Here is a 20,122-nt window from a genome sequence, read left to right on the forward strand (position 1 = left end):
CTTGCTCTCTGATTTATTTCTGGCTGTTAGTAAATGGAAACCATGGCAAAGTTTACATTAGCAGACACATACACATGCCCTGGCCTATAAATATTCTATGATGGAAAATGGTACAATGACTCCATTCCTAGTGAAAAGGAGTGTAAAAGGAGAAGAAGAGGGGGCCGGGGGGACATTATCAACAATGGCTTTTCTTACAGTGGAAAATCCAGACCAAATGGCAGAGATGGGATTTTAACTAACTGGACATTGTCAGCCACTTCTCCAGGGCCTCTGAGTCAACTAAAAGCAAGCCAAGCAAGCCCAACGCCTCCGGGCAAACCTGGTAGGATCCAGTAGTACAGGCATCTTGTCTTGGAAGCTGGATGAAGAAGACCACCTGCCATTTCCTTCTCAGAGAGGTGAGTGAGGAGGAATTTTAAAGTCAGATTTGCAAGGAGTTCACACACTGTCCTGCCTGGGACACAGACGTGTCCCCCGGTCGGACCCCCTCAAAGCGCCAGCTGGAGTTTGGTCATGTTTCTCTGGTGCATGTTGTGATGGCGGACTAATTCGTCTGAGCGGGCAAACTTTTTCTGACAACTGGGCCACCGACAGCTGAAGGGCTTTTCACCTGTTGACACAATTACCAGTCAGAGACGCTTGCGGCAGAGAGACTGGGCACAAGTTCAACTATCAAATGCCCGAGTTAAATCATCCCAAGGCACCCACTCCCAATTCCCTCTAGTTCTTCCCCTAGGCTAACAAATCGGGCCCATTCCATGGGCCCATTCCATGAAATGGCAGCACCTCTGCGTTCTTCAGGATTAAACTACTATAAAAAGTATGAAATATTATTAAGTCAGAGGACTGGGGAAATGGCAGCGAAGGAATGAGTCTAGTTAATCAAAGTGTCTGGGCAATTTGTATGTAATCGAGGGGAAAACATTTGTTTCAACCTTTGCTGTTAGACCGTTTTGTGAATTGCATGAATGTTTCCCCTGCACTGTCTTCCCAGGGAATTGAGCTTCACTGGGCTCCAGGGGCTCAGGATCATCACCCTGGATATTACTGACTGATTGCCCTCCTATAGTAGAGCGTGACCGTAGCTTTACTATCTCTGCCTGTGGAGATATTCTGGATGGGCTGGGTATTTTAAAATAAGTCACTGATACCAGTTTGCACAGATATAATTTGCTTCTTTTACCTCAAAGTGTTACTCAGAGCATAATCCCCGTTCTAGTTGAGGCATGATTTTAAGATTTTCTTTTTCTTTTTTGGTTTTAAGATTTCTTTTTCTTTTTTGGTTTTAAGATTTTTAACGAGCTTGCCAAAAGATCGAGGCCACTCCATCCAAGGAGCTCTCAGAAGTTCCTTCCAAGCCTCATTCTGGACAGGGAAGATAATCAGCATTTATGAAATGCCTAATATATGCCCAGCCATGTGCTGGGCATCATCTACATACATTATTTCATGTATTCCTTACAACAGCCCTGTAAGACAAGCATTAGTATCCCCACTCTGGAGATGAGGCTAGACCGCTAGTGAGGGCAGACCCAAGCAGGACTTAAATCCAGGTCTGTCTACTCCAAAGCCCATGCCCTTGGCAGTACCCCACCTCCCAGGCCTGGCCCTTACGGAGATCGAGCTGTGGCTTAATCCTAAATAAAAATGCCACGGGAACCAATGTCTGTTCCACCGGGGAGATCTTCCCAGGGTATCACTGGTCCCACTTTGCCTCCTCTGAGAACTACTGGTTGGGACACACAGGGAGGAATGTCCCAGGGGAGGCGCTGTCCCAGGGTCAGAACTGGGGGCTGATCAAATATGGGGTAAAACAGTCTGCCAGTGACACGGGCCATTTTGTGCATATACAGATACGCATAGGGTTGGAGGAGGGGGGGGCAGGATAAAAGGGACGATAACTTTCTCACCAAATTATGAGCTCAGGACTAAGGAAAAGAAGAAACACGAGAGGCACCTGAGTAGAGCAAAAGAGATGCCCACCCCACCAACTCTGGGGCATGGGTACCTTGACCCTGTCTATAAATGGCAGCCTATTCGGGCTGAGAATCTGCAGCTGCACGGGGGCTCATGACCTCATATTTTCCCTCACCTCCCACTCACTGTTCCTCTGCTCTTCCTGATCTGGCTCCTGGCCGTCCACCCCAACCTCCAGCCATGCTGTCAAAAGTCATCTTCCCATGGACAAAGCCCAACCCTTTCTCTTGTTGGTCTTCACTCTCCTCAGTCTCTCAATGGCACTCAGCTTTGCTGACCTTGGCTCTCTTCCTGATTCCTATCCTCCCTGGGCTGTGAGATGAACCTACGCTCTTTCACCAAGAAAGAAGGCTGTAGGACAGGGTAGGCTGGGAGCAGAAGGAATTGGGTTTGCTTCTTACTAGCTTTGGGACTGTAGACAAGTCATTTCATCACTACGGGCCTCGGTTTCCTCATCTGAAAAATGGGGATAAAACATGCCTACCTTCTTCTTCTTACAAGGAAGGATGTTGCAAAGATACAGCGAGATAACCCTAAGCCTTGGCCCTCCTTCCAAAGCTAGAAAATACACAACAAAGGTGGTGCTATTTTCATTATGAATCACACCAAGCTTGTGGAAAAGCAAAAACTTTCAGCAACCAGTGAATAAACGTCCTGTTCCCCTCTCTATACTAGTACAAAGGAAATAATATCCATAGGCTGATATGAGTCTGGCAGAAACCATGTCTGCTCCTGGGACATTAACTTTTAGCCCAGCAAGGATTCAGGTCTCTGAAAATAGTGTCATGAAATGTGAGCTCTCCGAAGAATAGATATTTGGCTTGCGAGAATTTCTGCTGTTTGTAAAGTTGATGATCCAATCAAACTGAGTGACACAGTATAATGTAGCAAACTGGTAACAGTGGGGACCTAGCTCATCTCCTCCCTTCGTTCTGGACACGCAGTAAAAGAGTGTTCTTTTCACATCTCCCTTCTGCTCTGTGGTCCCCATCCCATCCCTTCTGAAACAATGTTATTAGTTAAAGACAGCCATGCACTGTTCTTTCTCTCTTTAAACTTGTTCAGAACTTCTACACTCGTCTTTTCCAATCTCTCACATCACAAACAACTTCATTCAACAGTATTTTTTAAAAAATAATGAAAAATAAATGTGAAGAAAAGTTTACGCACTTGTTTTACCTGTATGAGTCCTGGTGTGGGTCTTCAGGTGGTCAGACCGGGAGAACTTTCGCTGACAAGTTTTACACTGGAATGGTTTCACACCTAAATGGACAGAGAAGGTCTAGCCGCAGCCCTAACAATGTGGGAGCATAATGAGGCCCCCGGGGCCAGCTTCCTGGAGGTGGCCGGACGAGCCAGGCATTTCCAGCCCCCTGGTGATGATGTCTGCCTCTCCCTCAGATGTCCCCCATGCCCCAGGCCTGGCACAGACCACCTGATTCTGCACAGTAATCCCTGATGACCTGCTTCTGTCTGGGGAACAACTATTCCTTAACCACAAACGTCCAGCTTTCCACCAGAGTCTCGGCTGTGTCCAAGACTGAAAAAGTGAATCACACTCTACAAATTGGATCATGCTCTCCACCACCCTGGTCTTCACTGCTACTCAGTGTATCATCAACACATGGCGACTGGGATCCCACTGTTCTGCGGTTTGCAGGAGAAATGTGGGATGTTTCCTTGTCTTTCTTTTCTTCAGAAAAGGAAAATCTCCGGGGGGCGGGGCGGGGGGGGGAACATGATGATTGGGAAAAGCTAAGCAAATGGCTAACCCTCTCACATCCACATTCAACAACAAAGAAAATCACAAAATCAACTGCAACCCAAGAGAACATAACTGCCAGCAATGAGAAGTGAGCCTACAAACCTGTGTGTCTCCTTTGGTGTCTTTTGAGCTGGTCTGAACGAGAAAACCTTCGTTCACAGTCCTTGAAGTCACACTGGTATGGTTTCTCACCTTGGGGAAGACATATATGCCGTTTGAAAATGCTGCTGGAAATGGGGATCGCATGAAAGGCAACCTCTCCTACGGGGACTGAGGGATCCCAAAATGCCTAAGGCACGCCGGTAGACCTTGTTAGCATGCCGCTATGTGAGGTTCAAGGCCCTCCTACACACAGGCTCTTGACAGTGAGTGTAGAATGGGGGACTGGTTGTATGAGGATGGTCCCTAACCTCTGAGTTATAAGTGGAGGGGAGCTCAGGTTCTGAAGCCGGACACGAGGGTCACACCCAGCTCTGCAACATAAAGCTCTGGGTGATGTGCCATTTCCTTATTGAGAAAGGGAGCCTATAATCTCACAAATTCAAAGGATTTATGAACAGATTGAACCAGGCCATCCACATAAAGGGCTCCTTCGCCCAGTGCCAAGCCCAGAGGCATGCTCCAAAAATACTGGTAGAGAATCTTTAGATAAATCATAAGCCAAAGAAGTCTTAACTCCTCAACTGAGTTGGAAGCAGAATTCTGCGATGGATAGGCCTTGGAGCTGGCCCCATGTAATAAGTGTTTTATGTTTTACGGCCTGAAGATTCGGCGTTCTCTACTACGGACTTCTCATTTCTGGATCAAGCCTAAACAGCTCCATGGTTGTGAGACACTCAAGTGAAACCAGGAACCAAAGTATTAAGAAAGGTGTCGGTATTCCTTTATCCGAGAGAAGTCAGTAGTGGGATTACACAAGCTCCTGCCTCAGAAGGGAGAAGCCCCACCCTTGTCCTTGCTAGAGGAAGTTCAGCCGAACACTGCGAACGAAGCTCCATGAGTGCACTGAGCGACCTTGGGCCTTCCCAACTTCTTATGAGAATTCTGAGTCACCGGTATTCTGGGATAGAGAGGAAGCCATCCCGGGACCAGTTGTTCTTTCAGGGCATTCCCTCGTTGTCTTTCCGGCCTCGTAACCTCCTCTGTTCCCCTGATTAATCTGTATTCCTGCAACACCAGAGCTCACCATTCCCAAAATCTGCCTTGCACTTCGCTCGCACCAAATGCCCTTTGTCCCATCTCCACATTCATTCCTCCCCGTCAAAAAGTCGACTGTATGTCCCTCACCAATCCGCCTGCTTCCTCAGCAATGCTTCCTGGAAATCTCACGTTCAGATCGAAAGCCCTTCTCTTCCTCAGTACAGAATGTATTACAGAACATCTAACGTGGTAGGCTGTGTCCAGAGCTACCTGCCTCCAGGGGCTGGAAGATCCTGAGGGCAGGAGCCTTTCCTTCACTTTGTATTTATATCTAGCCCAGTGCCTTATACTTAAACAGCCCTACTCAGTCGCATTTCTTTTCCCTGCCTTTCTGCCTCTGCTCCTTCTTTCCTTCCTCTACCGCACCCTACCGACCCTTTGATGGTTAGCCCAAGCGCTTCCTCCTTCTGGGATGACTTTAGCTCAAACCAGCAACTCTTCTCAGCTCCTCCAGCCTCTGGTTTAGTACATTGTCATATACTCTCTTAATCCCTCTTCATTTGTGCGTATCCTAGCTCCAAAACAGACCATCAACTCTTTGAGAAGGGGGTTTGTGACTTGGGAGTTAAAAGCCACGAGCATGGGTCCTGCTTCCACTATATCCTACCCACCTGATAACTGGTCAGTGTGTGGGGATTAAATGAAATAATCCATGTAGAGAGTCTGGCACATAAAAAATATTTAATATAAAAGTACTTAATATAACAGTCGTACTATTGTCATACGTAGATAAGAAAAGATTGCATTCTTTCAAGAAAAGGGCTGCAGGACTGTTAAATACCAGGCCACTCTCCTTGTCCTCCACAAAGAAGAGCTTCTTAAAGCCTCCCGTGGGTCTGGGGGTCATGGCTACCTTGTCCACAGCTTCCATTTCACACAGACATCTCCCCCTCACTTCTTGCTAAGTGTCTCTTCCCCAGTCAAGGTTTCTACAACCATATTGCCTTCAGCGTATTCCCTTGCATTTCTCCAGCCACAATTTTACTTTATCGTTTTTCTTTATAACCTTCACAGATACTTTTCAAACGATCCCATTTGGAGAAACATGTAAAAATATACCAGGCCCTTAGTTCTCTCATCTTTAGCCTCAGAGCATGAGGTCTACTGAGTGCAAACTCAGGTTTGTTCTAGAACTGCATCCTCCAAACACAACAACTTAGCAAAGTCCAACGATCTGAAGAGATGTGAATGCAGCTCACTCTCTTCCTCAACTTCCCCAAAGCAAAATAAGCAGTCATAACAAAATAGTAAGGGTAATTGTAACAATGAAACTGTCTTTCCAGTTACAGGGGAAAAAAACAAACAAACCACCAGCCCCCCTGTAGGAAAGCCTGTATTTCCCACTGCTTCCCTGCAGTGGAGACCCAACCACACTCCCGTCCAGTGCCCACAGGCCAAGAGCAAACATTTGTGAAATGGCTGTTCACACTCAAGGTGGCCAACAACCAGACGAGGCCAATTCTCTTTCCCAGGGGAAGGTAGATCCCTTGACCTGTGGAAAAATCCAATTTTCCTTGACACATCATCAAAAATCTTTTTTTTTTTAAGATTGAAAACAAAAATTAAACCTACAAATCCATTTTCCCATTCCTATCTGGTTGGGTATTACTAACCCACACAGCTCAGTTCTTCTTTGGACCATCTCTCCTTAAGTCTTATTGACCTTGCCCATCAATCTCTCAAAACGATCTGATTACCAAATTCCCAGAATAGGTCCTCTCTCTTCAGAGATGCTAATAGTATTCTGATAGTTACACTATTGTTTATTCAGTCCTATTGACATAAGATACTATACTAGGTGCTTCATATCTAATGCCCTGCATTTAATTTGATGGAAAAGTTAATCTAGACTTGGGGCGCCTGGGTGCCTCTGTCAGTTATGCATCTGACTCTTTAATTCCAGCTCAGGTCATGGTCTCAGGTCATGAGATCAAGCCCCACATTGGGCTCCACACTCAGCGTGGAGTTGGCTTGAGATTGTCTCTCCCTCTGCCTCTGCCCCTCCCCTGCTTGTTCTCTCTCTTTCTCAAAAAAAAAGTGAATCTAGTCTTAACACTGGAATAAGATATGCGTTACCAACTCCATTTTCCATGAGACAAAATGAAGTTCAAAGACAGGTTAAGTAACTGCTCAAGGTCTCACCACTTGGTTGTGAAGCCAGAATTCAAACACAAGTTAAGTCTCTTTAGTTTGGTGGAATTCTTTTTCCACCACTCTGCTCTGCCCTCCTGAAGATAGTTTATTGAATTCTTTATTAATGGATGGACAGTCAGGATGCAAAATGCCCCTGCAGCCTTTTTTTTTTTTTTTTTTATCACCTTGGCCAGACCTTTCAAAGCATTGCCTACTGTCAATCCAAGAAATTTCCTGTGTCCTTAGCAGTGTGACCAGGCAGGAACAGGAGCTCTTGAACTACCCTTGCCCATAGGCCACGGGAAACAAGGCTGGACAGGGGACACACTTACCAGTGTGCTTCCGGCTGTGCATCTGTAAGTGTGACAGCTTAAAATATCTCTTATTGCAGCCCGGGTAAGCACACATGAAGGGGCGTTTCTCACTGGTCTCAGATGCTGACCGGACAAGAGTCGGGGCAACTCCGGGCACACGTCGCACATCCTACGAGCAGAGTGTAAGAGAAATGGAGGCTTTAAGCCACATGTGAACATTCATGTCAGTCCTGAGGGGAAGTGAGCTTTAGAAAATACCCAAAGAAGGGATGACAGATATAAGACCTAAAACCACTCCCATCCATACCCCAGATGCCCACAGCAGACATCACTAATGGATGACAGATCAGGACATGCTACAGTGCATCACGCCAACATCATCACTACTGATCAACCAGAACTGGTACTTCACTGAAGTTTGTTTGGGGTTGCTGATCCAGACGATCTAGAAAAGAAATGCTGGTGACTGCAAGAGCTCCCAATCCATCCTGTCTCTCAGCTTTTCCACTTGAGGCACTGAGGTTTGGAAGTCCAAAGTCCCAGGATCTATTTCCTCCCACTTGGACACACGGCCACATGACCTCAGGCCCAGTCTGCCATGTATGGGGGAGTCCTTATTAAGAGAAAAACACGGGATACTGAATGAACCCCAAACTGACCAGGCTTTCCAGGTGGGAGTAAGTGACAAGGAAGGAAGAGCCCCTGAGAATTGGGGGTTCTCTCTGTGAAGGGGCTGAAACCACCAGAGTCCAATAGTGTAGCCAGTGTAATCACTTAATAGTAAGACCAGAAAACACTGTGTCTGCCTTCCGGAGATTTCCTATGTCCCTTCACCTTGTGGGAGTGGGTCCGTGTATGGTCAGTTCTCTATGACAAGGTGCTAAGGGGACACAGAAACAAAGTCTCCTTCCGGCTCTCAGGATCAATGACTCATGGACAGGAGAAGTGGGAGTGCCCCAGGGGCCACTGAATCCTCCTCATTCTCTTACAGATGTGCAAGTCAAGACCAAAGTGCACATCCATGTTTTGTGTTAAGACCCAGAACTGCCTCTGAGCTTAACCCATCCTGTGCTCTGTGCATCTTCCACACCATGCTTATAGTCTAGATTCTATTTCTCACTGCCTTGCACTGTGAGACCTTTTTTGAAGGAGAAGTACTGTGGTGACATACAAATTTGCTGTTGATAGGCCACAGGGTCTCGAGGTCAAAGGGTGACGTAAATTTAAATGGCGAGCCAGCTGCGTCTGACTATCAGACTCTAGGAGAAAACGAGTCGGTGGTGAAACAACACCTGTGAGGTCTGGAGTCTATCAGCAGCTGTGACAGTGAGTCTCACAAACCGGGCTTTGTGGAAAGGAAGGCAAAAGAGGCTTCTTCATTTCCTTTGGTTCAATCTAGATGCAGCACACACAGCAACAGGATAAAAAGTCGCGTTGTCAAGGTCAGTCAAGGACCCTGGTGGAGGATGCCAGGAGGAGAGACTGGAATGACTTCCTGTACCTCCATCGGATTTCGCCTTTCTGTCACCCTCACCTTTATTGTCACCCTTGGAAGGTTTGGGCAGAGGGAGCACGTTATTATATCACCATGATGCTCCTGGAAACATCAACCAGAACATCTCAGAGCTACCTGCGCCACACCTCATGTGGGGACCTGGCTCGCACACAACTTACTTCTAGAATACTGACTATTCTCGTGAAAGTATCACTGCTGTCACTCCTAAGTGAAAGTCACAAATGCAGACCCTTGGTAACCATGTGCGGTTCTGACCTCCCCAAAGAGGCTCTGCTGAGGTGGCCTGCCACGGACTTTCCCGAATTCTCCAAAATGTTTACCTTTTTACTTTACTTCCCTCACTCTCCTTGGAGGCCCCTCCCCCCACAAACTGTTCACGGCCCTTTGTCTCCCTAAGAAGCAATGCAACACGGTGCTTAAAAACAGGGGTCCCAGAATTAGACAAGACTCATGTCATGACTAGCTATGTGACTGTGGACAAGTCACTCATCTTCTCTGGACTTCAGTTTCCTCATCCGTAAAATGGACGTAACGGTACCCACCTGTAAAGGTGCACTGAGGACTAAATGGAAAAACAAAATACAGACAAGGAAGAACCTTAAATGCATATTGCTAAGTGACAGAGGTCAGTCTGAAGAGGCCACATACTGTATGATTCCAACCGTACGACATTCTGGAAAAAGGCAAAACTATAGAGACAGTAAAAAGATCAGTGGTTGTCAGGGGGAGGAGAGAAAGAGGGGAGAGATGAATAGGTGGAACACAGGCATTTTTATTTTTAGACAGTGAAACTATTCTGTACTATAATGTAATGGTAAATGCGTGGCATTATGCATTTAAGAAAACCCGTGGAACCCCATGGCACAAAAAGCCAACCCTGACGTAAACTATGGACTTTTGTTAACAATAATGTTTCAAAAAAATAATAATGCATCAATACTGGCTCATCAACTGTAACAAGTGTATCATACTGAGGCAAGATGTTAATAATAGGGAGGAGGGGGAAGAGGGAGGATACGGGAACTCTTTGTACTTTCTGCACAATTTTTCCTTAAACCTAAAACTGCTCTAAAAAATCAAGTCTTTGAAGACAAAAAGCCCGTATATAAAATTCAGCACACTGCCTGGCATATAGAACGTGTCCGGCACCCACATGGTGGTGCTGTTAGTGTCATTATTTACTGTTATTAGTAGAACACTTGGCAAGAGAAGAGTCAACTTCGGGCACTGGACAATGCAGACCAAGTCAAGGGTCTGACTTGGAAGCCAAGGGTCCAGGTCATTCGTTGCAAGAGCTGCACAGCCCACCTGGAAAGGTGAATTAACCAGTCAAGGGGAGAGGGATGGGGTTCTGCCAGAAGCATCTTGGTCTGAGTCAGGGACGAGGCCGTGGTCACAAGGACCTGTAGAGAGGAGGCTGTCCTCTCTGCCCTAGTGGAAGTGGAGAGGTCCCTATTGTCAAAGGAGCCTGTAATTAGGACCAGACTTACCATGGCCAGATGGCCATCAGCAGGGAAAAGAAAGGCTGTTGAGAAGGGAAAGAGGCATAGAAGTCCCCTTCCAGCGAGGCCACCTCGAGTTCTCACCTGAATGCCCCTGAAGACGCCATGGGTGTGTATTCTGTACTGGGCGCCGCAGAGGATGGGCGTCGTGTGGTTATCACTCTCATACCCTGTGCTGTGGCTGCGAACACAAAGAAAGGACAACAAGGCTCAGGTCGGTCCACAGGTGCCATCTGGAAATGCGCATCTGCAGCAGAAGGAAGGTTTTTAAAAAGCTCACAGGACAAGGACAGTTGGCTTTTGCATCCCTCCACTGGGGCTACTCTGGAAACAGGCCTCTGTGAAGGGCGGGGCCGCTCAACCCTGGAGTCACCACTCGAAGCCCTCCCTCATGCTCAGGTTCTCACAGGCCGGCCGTCTGGGTCTACGCCTCTCAGACAAGCTGGGAAAAGTCATAGTGGCAGGATTTCATCCCCAGCAAGTTGTTTACCATCTAGCCAGCAGGACTGACAGCTGGGAATATCTCAGGAATGAGTAGATACCTCAAGTTCCACATTAAGTGCAATGGATTTTTGTCGGCACATCATGACTCAGTTTTTACCAGATAGCACCAAGAAAGTGATGACAAAGAAGAAATGTCACATTCTCAGAAGTGGGGATTACACATCTGTGGCCCTGCCGCACTTAACCTACAGATCAGCTTTCCAGATCAACTTCACTCTTTGCAGGCAAGCCCTGGCGTCAGTGGACGCTGGATAATCCTACCCAGCATTAGACTGGCTAGTCCTCTAGTTGGGGCTCAGGTTCATCTTGGGCTGCCAGCGAGAGCTGAGGGCTGTGGAATGCTGAAAAGAACAACTTGGAAGACGTGAAGACTCGAAAACTATTCTCTCCTTTAGGTAAAAGCTGGTACCTATTCTGCTGTGCTTTTACTTCCAAATGAGGCAGAGTAAGGATTCTTATCTACATGGGAAGCACGTTATAATCACATCTAGAATCAGCCCAGGGAGCTTTTATGAAATGCCTCTGTAAAATGGTGCAGCTGCTTTGGAAAATGTCTGGCAGCTCCTCAAAAGATTAGACCTAAAGTTACAATATGACCCAGAAATTCTACTTCTAGGTATATTCCCAGGAGAAATGAAAACATGTATCTACAGATAAACTTGTACACATCGTTTATTAGCAGCATTACTCATAATAGCCGAAAAGTGGAATCAACCCAAACGTCCATCAGCTGATGAACGGATGAACGAATTATAGTATCTTCATAAAAGGAAATATTATTTAGCAATAAAAAGGTAGGAAGTACTGATACACGATAATGTGGACAAACCCTGAAAACAGGCTAAGTGAAGAAGCCAGCCACAAAGGACACACTTACTGTGTGATTCCGTTTAAACAGAATGTCCAGAACAGGCAAATTCTGTAGAGACAGAAAGTGGATCGGTAACTGGCTGCCTAGGCCTGGGGATGTTGGGGGGAATGGGAGAGTGACTGCTGAAAATGTCCTAAAATTGTGGGAATGGTCGTACAACCTTCTGAATATACTAGAAACCATTTATTTGTATACTCCAAATGCGTGAACTGTTCGGTATATGGAATTTATAAAGCTGCTTTACAAAATTAACTCTGGGGAGTCATGGGGTCCATGCACTGTTTCCCCCACTGCCAAGCCTCCAGGTGTAATTAACTTGCTGTCAGGGCTGAGAACCTCCGCCCTCTGCCTCTGTTACTCTAGAGACTCCACGGGTCCCGGTGTAGGAGGCAGATAGCTTGGCCGGTCGGCCCACTCCAGCTGAGGGTGTGGGGAAACCCTGGGGCTGGCTCCCCTCCACTTCTCCAGGGGAGAGAACCCTGCAGGGGAAGGGTGTCTGCCAGGATGACTGACTTGTCCACACGTCCCAAAGCCACAGCAGCTGTGGGGTTTCACATTGAATTCTGGCTCCAAGCATTTTAGAAAGAACTGCCTGTCTCCCTTGCAGAGAGCAATGATAGCAGTTTGGGGAACTGGGTGGCAGTTCTGCTCACTTCAACTTACTACACTTCGTCTCCACATCCTCCAGGTGATTTCTGACATATCTGTGGGTAGGGGGAAATGTCCCAAAGAACTAAACCGGGGTTAAGCATGCAAGAATTGGAAAGAAATGCCAAATCCAGATAACATCTGCCTCTCTGAACCTTAAAATGTAGTTGCCAAGAAAGAGGCCTTGTCTGCTTTCCTTACAATCACATTATATAGACAGTGAGGATGCGAGAGCTGATGACAGTGGCCATGTGGTAGCAGAGAGAGGACAGGACAAGAAGGACACTGCCAGAACATTCTGCCTGAAGGCCGTGAAGAGATGCTGCCTCTGCTCAGTTTAGTCTCTGCATGGAGCCAAAGGTGACACATTTTCTAAGGCTGAGGGATCTGTAAGGGACACAACAGAAATCTGAATTACTTTAAAGTTCTGCTATCAAAGGGGAAGAATTAGGAATCTCTTATTTTGGCAGCTAATCGCTGGATATGATGTTATTTGGGTTCCTGGCGGGCATAGGAAATAGGCTTCCCTCAAAATACTTGTCCCAGGAAAGGAAGTGCTGCCCCACTCACAGGTAATGACATGATCCTCAGAGCCAGATGCAGTCAACACACAAAAGAAGCAACCAGAAATAAGACTGTACCTGCCAAATACGCCCCTTGCTTCTTCTCCCAGGTCCGTGAATAAAAACTACAGCTGGGCCCTGCCTGCCGACGTTGGCGTCTCCAGAAGACAGACGACACATCAGTGCAATTCCACACTTGGAAACCCTGCAAACCAACACCCTTCCCCGTGTGGTCTGCCCAAAACGCTGAGTACAACCCACAAGCATTTCACATGGTGACCACTCTCTCTGGGTAAGTAAAGGAAAGCAGGTCGGTGGTCTTGGGACCATACACTAACAGAGGGAGAAAAGTCATCTACTGCAACCCTCATTCCAAACTCCTGTAGCTTGTCTTCAACAGTTGGAAATACGACTGCTGGCAAGTTTTTAAGGCAGCCCATTCCATTGGGGGAGGGCTTTAATCGTGAGGAAAGGCCTTTCTAAGCCAAGCCTAAATTGGCCTCTTCCTTTCTGTCTTCTGGAGAACCACAGAGACTGTGTGTTTTACAGCCATCTCTGTGGGTCCCCTCTGCTCTGGGGTAAACTCGGCCTCGAAGACAAAGACCAACTTGCTCCTCTCTGTATTCTCTCCGCTTGGTGACTGAAGGTGTGTAGCCTATAAATGTTCCATGAGAAGGACTGAATCTAACTCCTCTTCCACATGACAGTCCTTCAGGTACTGGACCAGGTAGAGAGTTGTGGTTCTCTCAGTGATTATGACAGAAACTGGTGTCTGATTCGTTTCCTATCTATATCATCCTCTTCTTGATCCCCTTCCTTTGTTAATTCTCTCTCAACGTGTGGGCTCGAAATGGATCCCAGTGCCCCCAGAAGAGTGCTACTATAAAGGAGGGGGGAAGGAGGACCATCCATAAACACAAAAACCTTAAGAATTGGGGGTGTACCATAAATGAATAAAACCAGAGAGTACATGCCTCCCCCGAAGGGATTCCATTGCAAATTTTTCCAAATCAGTATGCCAGTCAAACACAGCACAATGCTTTAGGCTCACAGGCTGTCAGGGCTCGATGAACACATCTAAGGGCCCATCACTTCTTAGCACTCAGGTCACGATGGTCCTCCTCAGTCAAATAGAATCCTCAATGTCCAAGCATGAACCCCAGTTAAGGCACATATCTCCAACCTTGAGCTTGAAGATACGATTTCTTTAACTGCAGTTCAAGACTACACATTTATCCTTCAAAATCCATTTTATTTCTTTTAGCAAGTCATCCCCAACTGTTGAAATCTTTTTTACTCAATTTGGCTTCCAAAACATTTGCTTTCCATCCCATTTCATATTATCTCTACCTTTGAAAATCACCTTTTCTGTGATTCCATTTTTTAAAAAGGGGTGGGGGAGGATCTTCCTTGCTGTTGTGGGGAACTATTATATTTACAATGCACATAATCATTCACTAGTATTCAGAAAGTGATAGGATTCTAAAAGTTCTCTCTATGAGGCAACCTGGGGGAAGCCATCATAGAAAATCTAGTCATTTGGATGGACAAATGTCATCAGCAGGAGTTAACCTGAGACAGAATGGCTCAGGATGATGGTGGCTGCCATTGGAACAATAGACCCAGCTACTAGCTTAGATGGTCAAGTAAAGCCAAGCTTTTCCTCCAAGAGAATTAGTCTTAAAAACTTCCACTGCCTATGCTGTAGATGAACCAAATAGGAGTGAAGGCAGAATTTTTAGAGGTCTGGAGCCATAAAGCCTTCTAAGAAGGGCAAGGAGCTACCACCCAGTGAAGAGATTTCTGAGACCAATGATGCACTTTCCAAATAAAGGAATCACAAAGCTTTGGACAGTTGTGGGCTAAAAATTTATCATGACCCAGAGACAAGGTGTTATTATTCATGGAGCAGCCCTAGAATGGAGTGTGAATCCCACCAGATTGAGCAATCAAGAGACCCAAACCTCCCTTAGGGTAGAAATGTTTACAGTGGCTAGATCTACCTTCCAACAGAGATAATGAGGAAGAAAGTAAGTACTCTGTTCTTTCAGCCAGGGACTGGCAATTATATGAACCAGGTGTTGCCAGACCTTTCCATTTTCCAGAAAAGTCAGAAATCAAGATTTTTATATGAGATCGCTTCAGCTATAAATTCTGGCAAATGGGGCGCCTGGGTGGCTCAGTTGGTTAAGTGTGGTTAAGTGTCCAGCTCTTGATTTTAGCTCAAGGTCATGGTCTCGGAGTCATGAGATCAAGCCCCACGTCAGGCTCCATGCTCAGCAGGGAGTCTGCTGGAGATTCTCTCCCTCTTCCCCCCCGCCCCCGCTCTCTTTCAAATAATCAATCAATCAATCAAAAATTCTGGCAAATAACTGAGATTTTATAGAATCACTGTCAGATCAGACAAAATATCTCTGGCCTGAGGGCCACAGTTTGCAGCCTCAGGTTTAAAGGTTGTGCAAGGAAGTTTAAGCTACAAACTGGAAAATTCCATCTTGATTTTGTTGTCTCCTTCCACATGGCAACAACGTAGAGGTGGGGAAGCACCTGATTCTTTGAAAACTGAGTATCAGAACCTTCTAAACTCTTGAAAGCTTAAAAAGAAGCTATACTTGTACAGCAGACATGGCCAATGCCATGAGGACAAAATCCAGAAGCACTTATCATCTACAAGTATCGGTGGTTCACTCTAAATTTCATTGGCCCACTTGCAAGTGGGTTTAAACATTGAAGCTATAGGCAGAAAAGTGTGAATTCCAGCAAATCAGTTTCCTACAGCTGCTGTAACAAATTACCACAAATCTGATGGCTTAAAACACAAATTTATTCCCTTACAATTCTGGACATCAGAAGTCTAAAATCAGCCTCCCTGTCCTAAAGTCAAGGTGTGGGCAGGGCTATTTTCTTCTGGAGGCTGAGGGGAAAATCTCTTTCCTTGTCTTTCCCAATTTCTAGAACTTGCCTGCATCCCTTGGTCCCTTCTTCACATCATTCTAACCTCTTGCTTCCTTCATCACATCCCCTACAACTCCTCTGTAGTCAAATCTCCCCCTGTGTCTTCTTCTTATAAGGACACTTATTACTTTTAGGGCCCACCCAGATGATTCAGGATGATCTCCCCATCTCAAGATCCTTAAATTAATCACACCCGCACAGTCCTTTGTGCTACATAAGGCATCATTCACAGGTTCCAGGCATTAGGACTTTGATATCTTCGGGGGTCATTATTCAACCTCCCATACCCTCTCTCCCAAGAGAACCAGACTTACTCAGTTTCTTGCAGATACATCTGAAAGAGTTAAATTAATCTGGATCCTTTTTCTCCAGATTAATCTAGATTAGTCCAAAAGAGAAACAGAACCTCCCCATCGGACCTTTATAGCATCAAATGAGACTAGGTAAGTAAAGCACACTGCTTGGCCCATGACATGCCCTCAATAAATGTTCACTAGGACTTAATAGTAAGACCTGCATTTTACAGCAAAGAATATTAAGATTTAAGAAGACACTGAGTTATCTGCCCAAAGTCACAGAGATGGCAAGTGGCAGAGATGGGGTTTGAGTCCAGGTCAGCACAGCTCTCTTCCTTCAAAACTAGCTAGACAATTCTGGTGGAATAACCCCATCCTGGGTTCACTTCTATCATCAAGACCCTTGACTAATTCCCAGCTCTTTTTTCTAGTGGCATGAATGAAATTAGGCTTGCTGATGGTTTAAAAATGTCGTGGGAGTGGGTAGGATAAGAGAAGGGGAGCAATCATGAGGAACAAGTCAAGATACTCACTCTTCAGGACACTCAAGCTTCTGCTCTGAGGCCCAACATTCATTTTGGTTTAAGGAAAGCACAAAGCTAGCTGATGGAAATGGCCTGCTTACATGCAACAGAGCAACAATCAAAACTGAGCACAATTTTTACAAAAAAAAAAAAAAAATTCTTTCCACCTAACTGGGAAAATAAACTGAGAAGAAACAGTTATCAGTAGATCCTATGCTGCATCATTCCTGGTGGTGGTGTGGGCTGCCCATTTTCCTAAACAGCTTGAGGATGCATAAAAATGTATCCTGAGAAAGTTTGCTTTTCCCAGACAGCTTTAAAATACATAAACACATGTCCTTAGAAAGTTTGCAAAAAAGAGAAGAATGTCCCTCATATAACACAAATTATGAGCCCTCTTCATGCTAAAAACTTGTACATTGAGGTTTGGCCCAGAAAAAAACTTGATGTTAGAAGAGTAGCTTCTCTAGAAATGATTAATTTTGATATTCCACAGGCACAAGAAGATTAATAAAAAGGAATTGAGGTTTTACAGATGAGGAAAACCAGAGCTGCCCTGAAATCCCTTATCAACAGAAGAGGAAGAAGAAAGAAAGAAAGAAAAAAGAAAAGAGAAAGAGGTAATTAGCATTTGATACAAATATTCAAAAAGGGGAAACCTCCACCTGTGACTTCTCTCTCCCACCTCTAGTCCTTGGCCAGGTGGGCATCCTCCCCCTTCACCTCTGTCTTCTCACCTCTGCAGAGTTAATCAGGTTGAAGGAAAGCACCTGGGAGAACTTCAAACTCTTGCATATCCAGAAAATGGAATTTACCCATCAACCCCTCTTCTCTGTCCATCCTTAATACTCAGGCTATATATATGAGACGCTTAAATGCTTGATTCCTTTTGGTGTTGAAAATACACTTTGCTGCAAGCCTTGAGAACCATCACCCCTGTCTAGTGGGCCACTTTTGAGGGAAAAGGATACTGGAACTGTGTTCAAAGAGTGTGCATCCTTAAAGGTTAAACACAAGAGAGGAGGCTAAACACACCAATCTTGCTAAAAAAAAAAAAAAAAAGAAAAAAAGAACCTAAATCTAAGCAAGCTTCCAGATCTAACTACCTATTTATAGGCAACACAGGGGATGGAAACCCGAAGTTAAAAGGCTGTGAGAGCAATCTGCCGAATCCAGATTGGAAGATACTCTACTGGCCAAACGACTTGCTGTCTCCAACTTATCAGTAACATGAGAAAAAAAAAAAAAAAAAAGAGGAGTTAGGGGTGAGAAGGACAGTTATAGCATAAAAGAGATTTAAGAGAGGACAACCAACAAAATAAAACCAAGCCCAATGAAACAATAAGCCTCTGCACAAATGCTCAGCATTCACAAAGATGCACCATGCATAGAGATAGTTGGACTTGAACTGGAGGACTTGGGGCCAAAAGAACAGGAACTTCCCCCAAGAAGCCTTAGTGGTCACACCAGAATTCGTAGGTTGAAGAGCTTTACTGAATGAAAATCTAATTTCCCTGTAGCCAGAGTATTTTCAGAAGTCACTTTCATATCCACTTAGAAGATCTGACTCGGGAAAATGAATATATATTAAATTCTCTTTCTGCACAAAATCAGAGGTGGCAGCAACCTACACAATCACCTCGAGCTCAACATGAATGCTATTTTTATCTCTGCCTGAATGTGATGTGCTAAGGGCAATATTTAAATAAAATTCTGCACAGACATCATCAGCAAGGCCTTCTAGCCATTCTCTTTTCTTTGTGTAATTTCATCATTTATAGTGGGAATATAACAAATCAATGGGAATATATAAAAGCCAAAGGATTATTCTGTTCCTGAGAATATACAAAAGATGCAGTTTCTTTTATGAATCCAGCACAGAACCTAGAACTTAAAAATGAATCAAACAAGTTAAATTTGATTGAGCTTAAAAAACAAAAACAATAATATAAGTAATGTCTGCAGTCTGATGGTTCATGGTATAAAATTCCTCCGGAAGTATAGTCTACAGAAAACAACCAGCTATTTTTTTACTCAAAAAATCTGAGTCTTCCTCCTCCCCTCAGGTGTTTCATTTCAGTTCAGATCTCAAGAAAAAGATGCATTTTTGACTTTTAACAAAAACCTAATCTATCTTGTGTCACTTTCAATTAAAAAGTATACTATGATAACTCTAACTATTGTACCTTTTAATGAGTGCTTTTCTCGTGAGCATTAGAAAGAAGGCTTCCCTGCACCATCCTTCATTTATTCTCTCTCCAGGTATCATACATCCCTATGGGCAAACAGCTCCAAAGTTATCTGGAGGGGAAGAGGACTCACGCCATTTTTACTAACTTTGATTTATTTATTTATTTTTAAAGATTTTTATTTATTTATTTATTTATTTACTTATTTGAGAGAGAGAGAGTAAGCAGGAGGGAGAGGGAGAGAGAAATCGAAGCAGACTCAACACTGAGCAACACAGAGCCTGATGTGGGGCTGGATCCCACAATTGCAAGATCATGACCTAAGCTGAAACCAAGAGCCAGACACCTAATGGACTGAGCCACCTGGACGGCCCCCTAACTTTGTCTATTTTAATTCTCTATTGAGTCTCTCTTGTTCTGCCCAATCCACATCCATCCCACCTTCCTCTGGAAACATGGCCCTTTTCCTTTCCACTTTTCTTCTAATCCCGCCCTCAGATTCCAGGGGTAAGGACATGCTCAGGATCTGGCCAATCAGATCACTGAATTCTCCAGCCACATGACCCAACCTGGGCCAGTCAGAGCCTTCCCTGGGTCTTTTGTTGAAGAATCAATAGAGAGGTATTCTTGTCAGGCCGTAGATGACCGAAACCAGAGCTATTTTTGTTACAATGGAGAGAGCCAGTCTGGGAAGGCAGCCAGCACAGAAAACAGCAGAGACAAGAGACAGTGAAACAGTGTTCTAATGACATCGTCTGAGCCCCTGAATCCAGACATGGGGTTTTAAAATACAATACAGTTAAGTTACTAAATTTAAATTTCCCCTTCGACCTATGCCAGTTCAACGGGCATTCTACCACCTACTATAGAAAAAGTCTTGATCCATACCTAATCTAGCAATTACCCAAAAGTCACTGGATTTATTTCTTCAGGGAATTTCTCAAAACGTGGTATCTATAAATGAGTACTGGTCCCTTCAAAGTATTACCTTCTGGAAGACGCCTCCTGGTTCTAACAATGCTATCATTACCAAAACCTAGTCTGTATTCCTCTTTTGAAAGCTTCTTTATAGTCATGGCTCCTATGTCTTCACTTCACTTCACTTCTCATGCAACCTGGTCATCGGCTGCTGTTTAACAGGGGACACGGGCTGGATGGTTAA

The 20,122-nt window shown here is 45.0% G+C and overlaps 1 protein-coding gene across 2 annotated transcripts in view; it reads right to left on the minus strand.

Annotated features, from left to right (window-relative positions):
* Positions 1-491: 491 nt before the first annotated feature.
* Positions 492-20,122, minus strand: part of WT1 (WT1 transcription factor) — a 41,544-nt gene continuing 21,913 nt past the window's right edge. The window contains exons 5-9 of one of the 2 annotated variants that reach the window (XM_032414862.1): positions 10,495-10,591; positions 7,411-7,561; positions 3,848-3,937; positions 3,151-3,243; positions 492-613 (exon numbers count right to left, since the gene is read on the minus strand). In XM_032414862.1, coding sequence (XP_032270753.1) covers positions 492-613; positions 3,151-3,243; positions 3,848-3,937; positions 7,411-7,561; positions 10,495-10,591 — 553 coding nt within the window. The remainder of the gene's footprint in view (positions 614-3,150; positions 3,244-3,847; positions 3,938-7,410; positions 7,562-10,494; positions 10,592-20,122) is intronic. The other variant, XM_032414861.1, reaches the window with a different exon arrangement.

This window comes from Phoca vitulina, unplaced genomic scaffold (assembly GCF_004348235.1).
Source record: "Phoca vitulina isolate PV1807 unplaced genomic scaffold, GSC_HSeal_1.0 scaffold16, whole genome shotgun sequence".
NCBI classification, from domain to species: domain Eukaryota; kingdom Metazoa; phylum Chordata; class Mammalia; order Carnivora; family Phocidae; genus Phoca; species Phoca vitulina.